This window comes from Phaenicophaeus curvirostris, chromosome 9 (genome assembly GCF_032191515.1).
Source record: "Phaenicophaeus curvirostris isolate KB17595 chromosome 9, BPBGC_Pcur_1.0, whole genome shotgun sequence".
NCBI classification, from domain to species: Eukaryota; Metazoa; Chordata; class Aves; order Cuculiformes; family Cuculidae; genus Phaenicophaeus; species Phaenicophaeus curvirostris.
Genome location: NC_091400.1, coordinates 14,656,145 through 14,674,107, shown reverse-complemented (window position 1 = coordinate 14,674,107; position 17,963 = coordinate 14,656,145). Strand labels below are relative to the sequence as shown.

The 17,963-nt window shown below is 35.8% G+C and overlaps 1 protein-coding gene across 6 annotated transcripts in view; it reads left to right on the top strand.

The window, feature by feature from the left end:
- CPEB3 (cytoplasmic polyadenylation element binding protein 3) overlaps nucleotides 1-17,963 on the top strand; it is a 77,807-nt gene that overhangs the window by 16,031 nt on the left and 43,813 nt on the right. For 4 of the 6 annotated variants that reach the window (XM_069863858.1, XM_069863856.1, XM_069863859.1 and 1 more), the window contains exon 3: nucleotides 8,882-9,041. In XM_069863858.1, the coding sequence (XP_069719959.1) occupies nucleotides 8,882-9,041 (160 nt within the window). The remainder of the gene's footprint in view (nucleotides 1-8,881; nucleotides 9,042-17,963) is intronic. The other 2 variants (XM_069863861.1, XM_069863860.1) reach the window with 1 other exon arrangement.

Here is a 17,963-nt window from a genome sequence, read left to right as displayed (position 1 = left end):
TAGTTCTAACATAAGCATTTAGGTACCTTGTGCGTGACACAGTTGTTCTTTTCATCATATCCTGTATGTCTTTAAGTCCTTTTGGTAAGAAAAGATGGAAGTATGTATAGTGTAATTCAGTTGTTATTTTAATATATTAATATTGAATTTGTTATTAAACTGATTTTTTTCATCTACGGGATGATTCAGCACTTAAAACTGGAAACATTTCTTCTTTGTTTACGAAATGTGATCTGAAATCAAGTTGCACATAATTGATTTGAAGAACTGCTTTTATTAAAACATGATTTTGAGATGGTAATTTTTTTCCTCCACTTCTGCCCTTCCTTCCCTTAAGTGGAGCTTAATGCTATGAGTGATCTTTATATCTCTGCTCTCTGCTGTTTTGCACCTGTTGCAAATGTGTAGCCTTTGGTAACTTTGAAGTTGATCAAATAGTTCACATTAGGAAAAGGATTGCCTCGTATCCCAGTGGCTATACAGGAGTCCTCAACTCATGAGTGGCTGCACAGCTTGAGAGATCCCGTAGTCCTCTCTCTGTTATGAGAAGGTGGCTGTGAAAGCTTGGGATTCTATGATACTTTGTCCTCCATAAAATCCCAGAATGGAGAACATTTGCAAACTAACTATTCTCAATCCCCATTAGGAAGAAGGTGGCAGAGTAGAGTTTTGTGTGCACCTCTTTAAAGAAGGTTTAAATTCTTTTTTTTGTCAATTTGACAAATTGCCATGCATGTTAGTTGTGCTGTAGTATTATAAAGTTAAGGTTTGGGCAACTTACACAAGCAATTTTACTAGTTAAAAGTATATGGCAGCTAATAGTTAATAATTTTCTTTAAATCCTGTTGGATGCAAGGTGACATCACATGGGAAAGATTACCTCCTTGTCTTCTCTGGGAGATGTTTTCCTTGAGAGTATTTATTGCCTGGTTTATACCTGTGGGTAAATATTAGTGAATAACTCCATTCCCCTCCTTTACTGAATGACTGTTCCCAATATATTTAACATCTTCTTGGTTTCCCTTTAGAAGAAAAGGGCTATATTGACATTGAAATGACAAAATTACTGTCCTCTCTAAGGGCAGTTCTTGAAACCAATAGGTGAAGATATTTTTCTGTAAAGGCGAGTGAAATGTCTTACCCCTTACCATACACAAAAGCGCTATTCCTGTTTCAGAGAAACCCTTGATATTCCTTAGTGGTGGCTATAGAAAATGAGGCTACTGAACAATGGTATTCTGACATCTGCTAGAAAAGAATACAAGTAGTAACTGTCAATCTCCTGTTTTGTCTCGTTATCCTGTATTATCATGAGAGAGGCTGCTTCTATTGCTAATCTTTCTGATTTCTGAATCTTTTCCTGATAGAGTACATTATGTGGTCCAGACAGCAAAATGTGATCATTCAAATCCTTTCACGCTGTAGCATCCTCAATACTCCCTTCTCTTCTGTTTGCAGTCTTTGTAGCACTTTCGTCTTGCGATTTGAGGTTTGCACTCAAGTTGTGCTGTTTTAGCTGGCAAGCTGTACTTAGCTCAGTGTTAGTTTTCCTTGGTCTGGAACACAGGCATCATTCTGTTGAATAGAGTGGTAGAGCCCCAAAAGGTAACTTATCAGTGTTGAGCTCTTGCAGAGCAAGCCAATGAACCAGTTAAATGATGTCATTTTAATAGCTCAAGGGTATAATGAATGGCCTTGTAAATTCTACTGCTGACATCTCTCTTTTTTTTTTTCCACTTGCTTGTTTTTGTGAATTGATGATCATCTTGAGTGTAACTACTTTAGTCCTATTTTTTACAAGTGTTAGAACCATGTGTTACTGGAATCAGTAATTATAATGAAAAGTGGGTACATCAGCTTTTTAAGATGCATTCAGCAGCAGCACTGATGAGCAGATTTTTATCTAAAGCATCATGTTGAACAAAATATGACTAAACATAAATCCTGTCAGTGAGTGCTCAGTTAGTTGGAATGTCTGCAAATCATTCCCTACAGTAGTGTAATGGCTGTAAGAAAAATAGCTGTAGTTTGTAGTTTCTTTTGATTTTTTTTTAAGTTGTTGTGGGGTCTTTGTTTGGTTTTTTTAAACACATTGTCTAATTGTTTTGATGGCAAAAGGAAGTTGTTTGAAATATTAATTGTATTACATTTCTCTTTGTTGGTAATAAACAGCATTCGCTATTGGAGCATTAGTTTAGGTGATTTCAGCATTTGACAAAGGGCTTTACTGTCTTTGAATATGAGGTGGGGAAATAACACTTGTGAATTGTGTCAATAGGACACTTGGCATATTATAGAAGGCTGTGTTGGAAGACTAGTTAAGGGTACTTCAAAGAACACAATAAGTAGGCTATTAATTTTCTGATGAAAGAAATGAACAACATAATGTAGGACAATATATATATGTATTTATTTATTTTTATATGTATAGTTTGTATCCAGTAGAGCCTTACTGTGTTTGTTTTCCTGCAACTCCAAAACGTGAATAGGTTAAACCAAGGAAACACTTGCACTAAGTCTGTGCTGTAGCTACCACGTCTGTTCAGGAAAAGGCAGGGTAAATTCTATTATTTTCTTCCTTGCAGTTTGCAAGCAAATATTGAATATTCAGTAACTTGTCGGGATATTCTATTTAAGTGATTATGATGCCAATTCTTATGGCTATAATGCCCGGACATTTTTTGATATATTTTGCGCATTTATTAAGTGTGTGCAAGGAGGGAATCTCATCTTAACTGCGAAGTAAAATGACCTTTAAACCAAATAATATAATAGAATTACAAATACTAGTATATATGTAGTGCCTGTTGTATCTTTTCATATTTCTGTGCTTTTTGGTTCATTTGGAACTAAAAATAGCAAAAGATTTTAGTTTTCTTTTAACATTCTAAAACTTAGAATTTACAAGGGGGTCAAGTTTGAATACAATCTTTACCTTAAGTAGGTTGTTTTCAAGGCTTTTGGATTCAATCTGAGTTCTTGCATGTTAGCTATAAAACTTTATATAACACAGCCATGATGATTAAATGTCACAAACCAGAGTTCTGAAGTGTTGTTATTCAAATTATATGGAAAAGTTTCCATAATCTATATAAAATTAGATTATTTTTTAATATTTATATTAAACGTCCTTATTTTTCTTAGGAGCTTTTTGAACAAGCCTTAAAAAAATTCACATTTTGCCCAGTGAACCTCTGAACATCTTTAAAGGTGACATGTGCTGCAGTTGGTAGTGACAAGAGACAAATGTGTGAAAAATCAAGGTGTTTTGTCTGTGGGTGTTCCAAGAGCAATAATAACATAAGAAAACATTCCCCTTTTTGTTCCGATAGAAGAATGTAATAAATCCAGTTTAGTTTGATACTATCTAAAATTAACGGGAAAGATTAAAAAAGATTGTAAAATAAAATTCTATGAAGACTTAGCACTGGTAGCTCTGCTGTAATGTTCTTATAATGGGCATAGACAGATTTCCATATTTTTCCCTCCTAACTACATTTTATGCCTTTTTATTTGTTTTGTTTCATTTTGTGTTTTTATGAAATCCAGTATAAGGAAAAAGATTACTGAGGTTTCTGGTTATTCTAGTTCTGCATGCATTTGTGTTGTAAGTCACATTGTTACTGGCAGCATTCCAGTACCAAGCTGCAAAGGAAGTAACACTCGCTATTTACAGTTGTTTGATTCTTTTGCTAAGTGATCATTTTCCTTCATCATGTGACTGTGTTCCTCAGATTTCCTCTCTTTTGAAAGATTTTTTTTTTTTTAACTTTACTGAGAACGCAAGCAGGATTGCATCACAGTGAAGCTGCTAGGAGCTAAAGACAGCTCAGTGAATACCCAGAGCTTGCTGTGTGTGATCATTCATGTGCACCATCATGACAGATTGAGCATGTCCCAAGCTAAACTGCTGTAATACTATTTTTGCAGTTGCTTGTCTTGCTGCTTTGGATTAGGATACTGGAGGAAGACAAACTTGTTTTCCTTGCGTTCTTAGTAATAACCCCTGCTGCAGGTGCTAGAACAGAGTGAATGAGCTCAGTTTAAAGGAGTGCTAGCATTTTACCCTGTATTAATTGAAAGCTCTGCTTCCATTGACTTCAGCTTTAGCTGGCAATTCCTAACAGTCCTGTGCAGCCAAATCCAGGCTTATGTTGGGCACAGAAGAATGGAACGCAGCAGAGACCACAGTGACAAAGTTTGCATTGGTAGATAAGTTGATGAAGCCAGAAGGTAGATAAGTTGATGAAGCCATTCCTCAGGATCTCAACTCCTCCTTCTGATCGAAGTACTACATGTCATGTCTGAGAAAGTAAAAAGTGCTGGGACTTTTGTGAGCCTAACTGGAATTTTGGTATTCTCCTGGAAACAGTTAATAGTTCAGTGAGCAGAGCCTGTCTTGTTGCTCTGCAGAGTTGGGCTGCGTGGTGCCATTTACTGGTGCAGGAAGCTAAAAAAATCTAGGGCAGCATGAAAATGTAGAATGCAGATAAATTACTGACACTGGCATGTTGTTCAGAATGTAGGAAGCTTGGAAGCTTAATAGGAAGTCAGTTAGCAGGTGGACTGAAATATATAGACACAGGTGTGGGTACCTGGGGTTTTGTTGCCTGTGTAGTACAGATAATAGGCAGGTCAGATTTATCTGTCAGCTCAGTGTGTATTTTATGCTGCAGATGCAGATGACCATGCTAATGAGGATTCAACACATATATAAATATATGGTTAAGGATTTTGAATACGGACAATAGCTAGGCTTGGGCATCGTGTTAGGTTCCTGATAGGCTTTCTTAGGGTAAAACTTCTCACTTTGTGACTGTAGTTTAATCAATTAATAGTCAAATGTCTCTGCTGCCATAATCCTCTACAGATGCGGAAGATAAAGGTGCAGCTTTAGTTTCTGGAGCAAGGTGCATGTTCTCTATTTCTCTGCCATAAGATATGTTGATAATGTCCTTTTCAGTTCACTAATTCCAGTTACTTCGGGCTATGCATTCAAGCTGGAAGAGGTGGTGAGGAAGCCAGGCTGTATTAAGGTCCACTTATCATCTGTTGTGCCCCAGCTATAGGTCTGGTCTTGGCTTTGTCACTCATAATGTAGTCATATATTCTTTTCTCATTCTTTCTTTCCTTCTTACTATTGAAGATGTGGTTTGTGTATCTATTGGGAGGGAGCTGAAGGAGTGCTAAGTATGCCTTGCCCTTACATGCCCATGTTCTGAGTGTGAAGGGGGCAGGACAAAGCACACCACATTACAGGCCATGACAAAGGGAAAAATTCTTTTGATTCCAAATTATGCACATACATGTCAATTACTTCAAGTACTGCTAAGTAATCTTTGTTTTATAATTAAGATAACCCTTAACTTTAAGAATGTCTTTTTCCCTCCTGGAGCTGGCTGACATGCTGATTACACCTCAGCCATCTCCTGGAATAAGCAACACAGGTATCAGTCCTAGAGATAAACAGGCCTCTTCAAAGCACTGTTTTGATTAATTCCTGGAGCTGGTTCATTATGCATATTGGATGGAGACAGGAGATCTCTGAAAAATTATTATGGTTCTGTAATTAAAGACTCACGTAATACATATGCATAAAAGTGAAAAACACAGGTAAAAATGCAAATTCTTGCATTTTAAAATTTTATTTTAGTGCCTTCACTCTGCAGGTTTGGTTTTTTTTTTTGCAAACTTACTGTTTGGTGGGTTGTTTTTTTAAAATTAACAGACATGTTATAGGGTCAGTATTCTATGACATTTTTGATCAGCCTTACGAGTAAGATGCTTAAAGGTATAAAGTTAAGACCCAACTTCAACTGGAGGTCCATCTCACTTTGTGATCCTTCAGATACCTGATCCTATGTATGCTTTTGTAATTTTTCACTATCCTTAACGTATACATTTTAAGGAAGTCTGTATTGTGGATGAATACGTAGATAATAGCCGAAGGCTGGGATTTAAAGTGTTGGGACTTTAAGAATTGTTATTACTAAGCTGTTTTTCTTTCTTTTAAGACTAGAGCATTTTAAGAACTGAAATATGCTGCCACATACACTAGAAGCTATCAAGGAGGGAGCTGCTCTCTGTGCACAGCAGAAGTACAATGCAACATGCGCAACCTGGACTTAATCTTTTGCTAAGTTAATGATTGCTGTGTAGCCAAAGGCAGTGTCTTGTAGCTGGAGGTTTTTCTTTTATCCATAATGTAGTTTATCTAAGTAGGTCTTAGGATACTTGTTGTCTCTAAAAGATCCTAGCAGAATTTCCAGACGTGCTGGATTTTCAAACTATTTCTCTAAGTTTTTTTTATTCTACTTTATCATTCTGTAGTTTATATTTTGATTTCCATTCATGGTTATAGTCCCAGAACTTCCTCGCAAAGTTCTCATGTACTACTAAGGACCTCTGTGAGTCCCTTCTGTTGTTACATTGTTTGGCAGTAGATTGGTAGTCTGTGGAAACACAATGCAAAAAGCAAATCCAGGAGACGGAATAGTATCAGCTCACAAAACCAGGAGAATCTGTTCATGCTGAGAAATAAGGAAACATCATCCTGTGCGTGTATGTGCAGAAGCACCAGCCTTCTTGGAAAAACTTGCTGTATTTAGGAAGCAACCTTCAAATCTGCTGAGTACAAATGAGTTACTACTGAAAATGAAAGCTACTAAAAAAAATGGTAGTAGCCTTTTTATTTAGCATCTAAAATGTTAGACATGACTTGTTTGTTTTATCACACACACTACTAAGTCTCCAGTCATCATGCATTGTACTTAATGCACATGCCGCAATGTATTCATAAAAATCTGTTGTGTCCAGATTTCCTTTACTTGATTTAGCTTGCTCAAGTACTATTGTGAGAAGTGTTATAAATACCTAGGTAAAGGATTTTGATTAAAGTGATCTTTGTGTGTCCAGTGTAGGTCTATTTTAATAATAAAACTATGTTGCAATTTTGTACTTTCCTTAAAAGGTTACGAAGATCCTACATTCTAGCAAAACTGCCTGGTATGGTCTTGCCTTTGATGCAATGATTTTTTTTCTCCCCTTTTTTTTCACGTGTGACCATGTGCACAACTCCTTGGGAAGCTCTACAGGAAACCAAGATCTGCCAGGGATTTGCTGCAATAGTAGCATTCTTAAAATATAACATGCATATGTTAATAAATGACAATTAAATTCAAATTGTAGGATGTATTCTCTTCTGAACTCACTCCTTCCAGCCTCTAAGACTGTAATCTCAGGAATGGTTAAAGCTGGAATAAACTATCATTGTGGCAAAAGCAGCAGTCCTGCCCTTCTGCATTCCTGCCAGCCTTAGTTTTGCCAGCTCAGCTCTACTGTAGCTATATAGCAAACCAGATCAGAGCACTGATCTGACTGAAAAATACTTCCCCACCCCTATTCAGGATATAAGCTGTATGTTTGCTTTCATGTTTTTCCTTAAAAAACGTGCTGTTGTTCAGTACTGTAACACCTGATCTCCTTACATAATCACAGTAAGGATATTTAAAAGATACTTAAAAGAAACAGAAAGCCAAGACTAAAATTATTTCTTTCAGAGAATAATATAGATACTACGTAATCAAATTACTAATACATCACAAGAATGGGTATGATTTTTTTACGTCCAAGATACTTTCTTTCTTTTCTATCTAGCCTTGCACTTCTTTTAATAAAGCTATTAAGAAATAAACCAAATTTTTCTCTCCTACTACGTATTACTAAGTGGTGGGTTGCTTTTGCTGAAATCAAGTTTTCACTTACGAAAACAAAAAAGTCCTCAGGCTTTGGGCATTTTTTTTGTTGTTGTTGGTTTGTTTCTTTGTCTTTTTGTTTGTTTTGGTTTTGGTTGGTTTTTTTTTTTCTTTCTTCAAGATCTCTTTTAGATTTCCTGGGAATACATTTTATTTGATATTCCACAGGTATTGGTCCACTGGTATAAGTGAATGAATACTCTTTCAAATACAGCATACAAGTGTTGGTGTTCTAAGCAACTGTAGAAGACATAAAAGAAAAAAAAACGGTCACCAATGAAACAAGGGGATCAGTCTGTTGTGCTGTCCTGTTGCATACTATAGTATTGATACATGGGCATGGGTAGACTGTTCCTGGGGTTTGAAACTGGTTATTGTAATAAGCTTGCTAAAGGTTGTTCATGTTGTGCTTGTATCTTTCGGGTTGTTTTGTTTTGTTCTTTTTCCCTATTACTTATTTAAAAAAACAGAAGCTGAACTACAGTGAATTAAAAATGGGAGATCCAAACAATACAAACAACCCTTGCTCAGGTTTTTGAGTGCCCTGCTCTGAAAGTGTTGCACATCCTATCTTGTGGTTTGTTTTGTCTTACATGTATTGTGCTTTCCTTAAACCTGTGAGATTCATTTTATACATTTGAGGATTTACTTGGTACTTTCTGGAACAAATGTGCCTGCTGGCATTTTGACTATTTCTTGCTTCTGGTCTTATGTTGAGCGAGCACCATGACAGAAGGCAGATGATGAAGCTGTAAACCAGAAATCTTTGAACTCTGAAAAAAAATCACTTCTCTGTGTAAACATTAATATTGCTCTATTTCGATGTTCTTATTTAAATGACGATTTTTAGAATTAACTATTGCTTGTATATATATATTTTTACAAGTATCAAAAAGCCTCTCTGCATAGCTATGCTGGTGAAAGCAGCAGTTGAAAAATGAAGGGTATTATTTTAACAAGCATAGGCTTATATTTATCTTTTTTCTCATAAAAAGTTCTATCAAGAAGAAATGTAGAATTAGATGCTGGAATTTTATAAAATAAGAAATGAGCCTGTGTTAGAAAATTATCTTTTCTGTAACGATCTTTTTTGTGTTTTGTTTTTGTTTTTTTTTTTTTTCTTCTAGGATCGGAATAGGCCCTATGACACTTTTAACTTGCACTCTTTGGAAAATTCCTTAATGGATATGATAAGGACTGATCATGAGCCTCTGAAAGGTAAACACTACCCTCCCAGTGGCCCACCAATGAGTTTCGCTGATATAATGTGGAGGAATCATTTTACAGGTTAGGAATATTCATATGTCCATGCTTGCTTGGTGTTTAAACAAAAATCAGCTTTTCAGAATTGCTATAAACTTTTTGCTAATGAATGAGTTGTCAGTTCTGTAAAACTCCTGTTTTCCCATCTTAAGATGATCATCTCAACTGTAGGAAAATAAGATGAAATGTGAATACATTTATTATACGTGAACAATCATAATATTACGTAACTGGCATTTCTGAAGCTTTTGTGAATCAGCAGATTGCACAGTTGGGTCTCCTGCTGCAGTCACTCAGTTCAGAAAATATGTAGTGCAACTGAGGTCCAATTGTTATGTTCAACATCTTATTCAGAGTTAATACTACTCTTATTTTTGGATCATCAGCTAGTATACAGAACTTACTCTCTACAGTTGCTTCAGATTTCTTCTAAAAAAATGTATCCTAATGTGGATTTTTGAATTGTTAGGAGGAGACAAAAGCTATTGGATGTTAAGTACTCAGAAAATTTTGATTATTTATGCTAATAAACTGTGCTTGCTCTACCAGGTGTAGCATTGGACATGAAGCCATTTATAATACTTAGCTAATACTCAATAGTGAAAAGTTGTGGCAGCATTTCAATGAATAAATATCCCTGATTGACCTGCACACTACTCTATCTTAATCTTTCATAGGTTAAGATTAAAAATAGATACACATTCTTGCTCAGTCACATCCTTGCTGACTCTGAAGACTGAAGCTGGCAGTAAGCCGATAGAAAGGCAGTATTGAGCTAAAAGTATTCCCAACCTCTAAGAAGCCAGGACACTGAAACTGATAGAGAAAAAATTTAGTTGTTTCTGTAACTTACTATACTAATGCATATACATACACTTTTCAGATGTCATTTCTGCTTCTTTTGCCCCCTCTCCATTTATGTGTTAACACGTGGACAAATATTTTTTCTTGTGCCTTTTTAGTTGTGTTTCCAGGTACACAGTTTTTTTTACGGTTATACCAAACTGGTTCTGTACTCTGAACTCTTTTAATGTGTGCTTTCCACTATTATCTTGAAATTTGTAGTGCTAGGACCTTCATGTGTCTTTAACCATTATTCAGCTATCTAAACTGGCAAGAAATACTGTCTCCTATCTATTCTGATCATCATCCTTCAAAATAAGTGTTAACCTGAAACTTAGGAAAGACAAGCTGAATAAAATTGAGATTTTTGCTGCATATACATTTCATGTGGTTGGTATTAAAGAAAATGTCTAAATTACTACAAAGTAGATGTAAGTATTTATTGTATAATATTTAATTAAATGTATTATCATCCAGATCAAACTCCATATTTTTAAAATCAGTATTTATTTCAAAATACAAATTGAGATTAATCTTTTAAAGGCTGAATTTACCTGTGAACCTGAGCATGGACAAAAATGAGAAAGATTAGATTAGAAATTCTATTACATCAATTATCACAGAAGTGCAATTTTGTTTATCCTTTTATTATTGTGTCTTTATAACCATTTTAAAGTGTTTTTTTCATCAATATTTTAGCAAATGGGATAATAATGGGTACATTGTGTTGTTGGGTTTTTCTTTCAAGAGTAGTTTCCAATACTCGGCTGAGCTTGCCTATGGAAGGGTTGCAAGTGGTGTATTCCACAGCTGCATCTGAGTGTCATAATGCTATTTAATGTTGGTGTTTTGCATGAGATAGAAATGAAATTCTTGGTTTCCTTAAGCATTTTCATGCTTTTCAAGAAAAGTGTCCTTTCCAAAATAAGCTTAATATTTTTATCTTTGCTAGGTTATTGACTTATGTAGGAGACTGACTAGTTTAAATAGACATTGTTTACATCTGCTCAAAAAGTAAAACCAAAGGGTTGTGTGTTAATTACAAAGTTTGAGTTGATCTTTTCCGTTTGCCAATGGGACTGTTAGCTTTACTTTTTTCTCTAACAAACGCTTCTGTCACTTACTAGATGTGCTCTTTCAGTCTTGTTTTCTCACAATGCTGCCTCACCTGTTCTGGCTTTCCTGCTTCATTACTTAGCTCTCCTCCAGCTTCCAGTCCAGTGACTGTTGAAGTCTTATTTCCTATTAGTTATCTCTCTCTGTCTCTGCCTAGCTGCTTTTTTCCTCACTGATATAGTTAATTCCCTGTCTTGCTTTCTTTTCCTCCTCCCTCTGACTACAGGGCTTACTTTGCTAACATCCAGCCTTGGCTTGACCTATCTCCTGTTTTCACACTATGCAGCATGACTGGCAATATTCGTAGGAGTGGCTGTTTGAGGACATGTTCATTCTCTCTTCCAAGAAGTGATGTCTTCCTCTGTGTTACACAGAACTATGTTACTATTTTAACTGAATCCTTTTCATAAAAACCTAGAAATTATTTCTGCAAATATCAATCCACTTCTTAAATCACATTCCTATTGCATTTTTTATCATTCCCTTTTCTGTGAAAATTGGTCTCAACTCTTCCCTTGCACCTCCAACTGTCTCTTCTTCCTCTACAAAAGATGCAGAAGGTTTTCAACTGCTGTCCTTCCCTGCACCTTGCTTAGATGTCACTTAATTTGTTTTCTAAACTCAGTTGTTCTTTTCTTACTTATCCCATTCTCTTCCTGCTCTGCCTGTTACAGTAGCAGCATGTTTAATCACCTTGAGGAAGTGATTGACTCTGCTTGTTTTTATTTGTTTCTTAACTCGTCACATTTTAATTTATTTTCACCTTGAAGATTTTTGAGTACACTGGTAAGGTACTTCAGCTTGAGTTTTCAGCTCCTTATAGAACATTCCTGTGTGAATGCTCCTTGTACAAAGTTTAAACTGCTGTTTATGGAATGTTATTAACTTAGCCAAATCTCAGAGCTACTTCCTCTTCATTTTACCTCCTCTGTCTTTCTTAGTAAACTGGGTGTGTTTTTTCCCTTTAAATCTTCCCTTATTTTGGCAACTGTGGCTGTCCTCTCTTAGGTTTTGTGCAGCTTTTTCTTGTGTAGGTAGAAAGTACAACCGCCACAAAAATCATGGTTTAAAAGCCAAGTGGACAATGAAAAATAATGACATGGCTTTCAAAGTACTTTTTTAAATCATTCACCTTTTGGTAAACAAGCCTTGTTTTTTTCAAATAATTTTAGGCAACAGTGTTTAAATCAATTGGCCTTATTTGCTCTCTGAATTTTTAAACAGAAGGGATGAAAAGATGAGTGCCAAAAGCCTCTAATTTTGAAAACGCAGAGATTTAATTCTAGAAAAGCTGTATGTGTCTTGCAGCATCCAATGCATGTTACAAAGCCAGTGTAGCTATTTCAGGATCATTTAATCCTGCTGCTGGCTACAGTCTTCAGCAAAGGCATATTTTTAGGAGTACTGTCTGTATGTGTATTCATTAATGAAATATTGCAAGTGGTTTATCTGAAGCTTGGAACTTAGCCTGGAATATAGCCCCTCTTGGCATGTGTGCCCCCTCACATCCAAGCAGATGTTTGACATGAAAAATAATGATCTTGGATATAGAACAAGGGCTTTAGGTTAGAATGTGGGCAGGAAGGTTAATCATAAAAGATTCTGATGTGAAGACCAAGTTGAAATGATTCTAGGATATTTTCTTCTTATTTTGGTGTACAAGTTCTTCATGCTCTGCATTGTTCAGTTGAGGTTGTGGAGGAGGTCAGGCATAAGAAATGAAAAGCCTATCTCTTGTTTGTAGTTGTTGAAGCTCTGTACCTGAATCCGAGGTATGATCAGACTTTGTCCTGCAGATCATGGACATTGAGTTTATTTCAAGATAACCAAAATAGGCCACTTTTTTTTTTTTTTTTTAAAGCATGATCCACTTAGTCTTGAGGGGGCATGTGATTAAATGACTTCTTTGGGGAGGTGGTGCTTTCAAGTGTAGAACAGGAGAAAGGCTGAAGGACTGTTACTGCAGCAGAAACTAACTGATCATCAGTCTTGCAATATTGAATCTAGGAGAGCTAGGGTCACTTAGTTCTTTTTCAGTGCTTCTTGCTGTAAAAGATTTAATACCTCTCTCTGAGGTATCTGGAGTTAGATAAATCACCAGCTTATCCATCTACATTGCATTTTATGTTGAGCCCAGTCTTGGGAGAAGGTGTTAGGTGTCGGCTCTAATTCTGTATTTGTGTAAAACAAGATTTCTTTTTATCAGTTTTTTGTACCAGATAGGGGTACCTTGCTGTAGGCTCCTGTCTTTCTGTCCTCATGGTCTGGGAATGGTGTAACTTTACAAAGCGTTTGCCATTTTCATGATTTGAGATTTAGAGGATGTAAACTCATTAAAAAGGAAGTCTGACTTTCTTTTCTCCCACAGCAGTTGGACAGACTTCCTTACCTGCTTTCTCTGCCACCAAGACCAGCTTCAATGTTTTTCTTCTCTTTCAGTCAATACTCATAAATCCTTTTCTCCTTTCAGAAAGGAGGAAAAAGAGGGAAAAAGTACAGTAAAGGAATTGTTTAGCCTCTTTGAGTTCAAAACAAATTACTGTATATGGCCAAGGGTATCAAATTGTTCCCTGTGCCAGTCATAACCAGGCCTACATGACAGCAGTGTGCAGTATTTTCTAAGACATTTTTCCTGAACTGTCTCACTTACTTTCCGAGTTCTCAATAAAATGTATTATATGCTACAAAAACACGGGGCAGAGCTTTGCTTTAGTGAGGAAAGGATATATTTGCAATATTTTGTAACCTGTAGGTATTTATGTACTGCTTCTACCTAATGCTGTTGGGTAGAACAGAATTATCAGAATAGCTATGAGAAGTTGCTGCTTATTAGTGACTAAAACATTTTTTTTTCTACATCAAAGTGTCCCCTGTCCATAGTGTAATACGTCACTGTTGCAACATCTTTATCTGTGTCAAACTATTGCATTGCAACACAGAGTCATTCTGATCTATAAAAAATATTTTGATCAGTAGTAACTAGCAGCAGCTTTTGTTCTATTTTTAAATAATTAAATAAAATATTTCAGGTGTCTTAGATTACATGCTATGCACATGTGCTACTGAGGTCATCAAACTGAATCAAAATATAAAATGGAAAGAAATCATGTCCCCTCAAAATACGGTTACAGTAGTTAACTGTAATATTTGGGATTTATTCTAAATCAGAATGGAAACACACTTTGTAATGTGCAAATCCCCAACCAACAGGAATTCTGAGCTTTCCATGAAGTATTAATGTGACACATCTTCAAGTGTGTGTATTTGGAGACAGCATAAGTATAAGGAGAATTTTAAGAGCAGTGTTTATTAAAACTAATTTTAATGGATGTCATATTGTAGGATACATAAAATATATGCTGATTGTATTATAAAATTTCAGTAGAATGTATGTTTTCCCTGACTATCTTAGCAGAGATTGTTTGAGATTGTGGCTACAAACGTACAACAGTTTAGAGGAAGAAAGAGCATCAGTGGGGAAACTTTATCTTGATTTTCAATACGTGATATGAGTGACACCCAAATATTTACACTACAAAAAATGAAGTTACTGGGATTATTACTTATAAGATTCTGTGAAGACTGTGTCAGGTCATATGAGAACTAAGTAAAATTTAAGATTTCCTTTTTATATTTAACTTAACTATGTTGTTTATGAGGTCTGACAGCAGCGTTTGAAAATTATATGCAAGTTAGACAATCCACATAGAATGGGCCTTTACTTTTCCATCTTGATCTTCAGTTAACTTCAATGCACGCCACCAGATTTTGTTCAGCTCCAATTGTTAACAGGCTTTTTGTAAGCAAGGCAGTAAGTTTGCCACATGACCTGAGAAAAGTGAAGGTGAATGGATGATATTTGTGTTTGCAGTCAGCAGCTGAACACAAAGGTCATGCAAATAGAACAAACGTTCTCATCTTAGTCCTAGAAATGGTGCCACCCAGTTAGAACTTCTTGCATCACTTTTGCTAGAAAAAAAGTGCACGGTAACAGTTTTTCTCAAAATCTCGGTGCCCATCAGATTCCTTTCCATAAATGCACATGAAAAACAGAGTGAACAGATGTGTTTGCATGTCTGTTGGTGTGTGAAATTAGGCCACTCACTCTAATCCTTTTAAAGGTAGCATACTCTGTTTCCTTTCCATTTGAAACTCTGCTTATGTAAGAAAATCCTCCCCCCCAGCTTTTTTTCCAGTGCTTTCTTCAGTAATCTTGTATTATGATCATACTTCCTAATTTGCTGCTGGCATCCAGCATGTCCTTGTCTTTGACCTGCTGAATCTATTTTGAGTAGGATTCATGGGGTTTTTTTTTTGTTTGCTCTGTTTAGTTTAAGGACTGCTGATAAAGATATCAAATTTTCCTCCTTTTTTCCACTTTTTCATTGTATTATTGAAGACTGGCTTCACAGAGGCCTTAAGCTCTTTCTCTTTTATTTTTTCCCCCCCCTTCACTTCTCTGGTTTTTTTTAAGGGTTTTGCATACTATAGTGTAGATTTCTAATGGAAATGTCTGTTTTCCTATTAGTTTATTTTACTCCCTTCCTCCCCCACAACTTGCTAATAAGAACACTAGTATTGCTTGTTTGAGTACAGTTCTAGAACTGCATTTAGAAAGGGCATATGTATGCATTTACTTGTCTACCCCTTATAAGAAAAGCCATATTTCTTACGTTCATCAGGTCTTGCTTTTAAAATACTAGTATTTTGAAAGTGTAACTAGTTTCAAGCTAAAAATGCTTCACTACTTAAATATATGCAAGACCTTTGTATTTTTCTGGAGCAATGCAATTTACTAATGAAGAGTGCATTTTGTTGATATGTATATGCTGTTATATTTTAAAGGTTGCTTTCTCTACTGATGGCATATATTTGTTTAGTCAGTGATAGGAAAAACTTAGCTTCTGCAAGCTCTATTACTGATTCATATCTGATAATTATACATTTCTTTTCACATTGCCGCAATAAGTATTTGCACAGTAAAAATGTGTATGTGTAAACACAGTAATAATTCTTCTTATTTCCTTTCTGGCAAACAATGGTATTTTTGTTCTGCTGAATATGTTAATGTGTAAAAGATGCATAAATTGAAAGTAGGTGTTTAAATTATGGGTGTGAACAAATGTCAGAGAGACTTAAAAAAAGGGCTAGGGGGGTGGAGAAAAGAAAGAAAGAACCCAACAAGCTTCTTCATGGAGTTACCTTTTATTTTTATTGTTTTTATGCACCTGCTTACACAGTTCTTGCTTTTAAAATTGTTTTGGGCACATATATTGAGTGAGGACGCATCAGTTTCAGGTGTCTGGGTTTGGGGCAAGAGGAGAGAATGGCCTGGGGTCTACTCAGGTAAAGATGATTAAAATACTTAAATAGACACACAGATGCTTCATGCTTTTTGGCCATTTGTGGGTCATGGCACAAAGACTCATAGCTGTCCTGGGGCATGAGTGTGTGGGTGTGGATGTTAGATTGTGCTGTAATCGAGACCCTCAAATACACTTTTCACTTGGGTGAAAATAATCTTATTACAGACATTTGAGGGAACTCTGGTCTTGCTTTGATTTTTGCACTTTTCTGTATCTAAACTTTGCTCTATGCCACTTGCTACCTGTCCATCCAAATAACTATTGTTGTTTTGTAATGTGTTTTGTTGGCACAAACTTTGAAATCATTTGATGGAAGAGATAAGAATGTTAAAGGAGTAATTTATTGCTAAGGAAGTATAGCAGACTTAGTCCTGTTGCCTGTATCATTTGACCTTGCCACTGAAGTCCTCATCCTAATTTGTAATTAGTACCAACAATGAACTATGTGAGAGGAAGCTCTCATTCCCATTAAGTACAGGACAGGTTAAAATCAGGCTGGCTTATGCTGAATACTAGTTGCTGAATTGGTATAGGTGCTTGATCTTGGTGAAAGCCATGAGGTGTAACAGTGCAAGAGGTTTTACTCAGTATATAACCAATCATCGCTGTTCTTGCAGTGTTGATTGTAACATGGCATTGATGAGGACAGGTAACTAATCTTAAACATCCTTCATTGAGTGAGTGTTGATGTCCAGGTGCTGATTAGGATTTCACAACTTAGGAAAATTATAGAGCACTTAAGAAGAGAAAATGAATTAAAAGAGAAAATAAATTCAGAAATCTTTCAAAGCAAAACCAGTAGTTGCAGCTCTGGAACTGTTTAATCACTGATGTTTGTTTCAGAGGTGGGAAAATAATGATGATATAGAAATATGAAATAGAAGATTGGTTTTACTCTTTGTTGTAAACAGATTGTCCTCATAAGCTTGAATACCTGTTAGAAATAGTGGATTTTAAAGTTGAAATTAAGACCACCACTATGGGCAAGCCTGGCACTAGACTGTCAAAAAAACTATAGTGTGGTAAAACTGTGCTTGATACCCAGTTTTATTTCTGAAACAGTGTTTTGGGGTTTTTTTTCAAAACTGTTCATGTAACTTGAAATTATCTAGATAAATTTAAGAAGTCAGATTGTCTGTTTGTGAAAGATTTAATAAAGGCTCATGTGTCGGAAGGATGCACTTCCTTAAGTTATTGGAAAGATTTCAGAATTGTTTCAAAATCTTGACTCTTTTCTAAGAATGAAGTGAAGTTAAATTACAATTGAATCTTCTTGTTTCCAATGTAATACAGAATCTGAGTTCACATATTTGAGATGTGCGCTAAGAAGGCATTGGGCTCTCTGCCATGACATGCATGGTATTGAACAGAGTACTTTAGGCAGTCCAGCCAGAAAAGCCTCTCCAAATGCTGTTAGGAGTGAATTTAAGGAATCTAATGACATAAGATATGCAAAAGAACGGCTTGATCTGTACAAGAATCATTAAACCCTCAAGTATACTCTGAAATATTTAGAGAGCTGTAAGTATACAACTGGATTATTTATTTTTTTTTTAAATTTGGAATGGAGAAGAGTTATATGAAACAGTGATTATTTTTGCAGCCTAACTGCAGTAACATA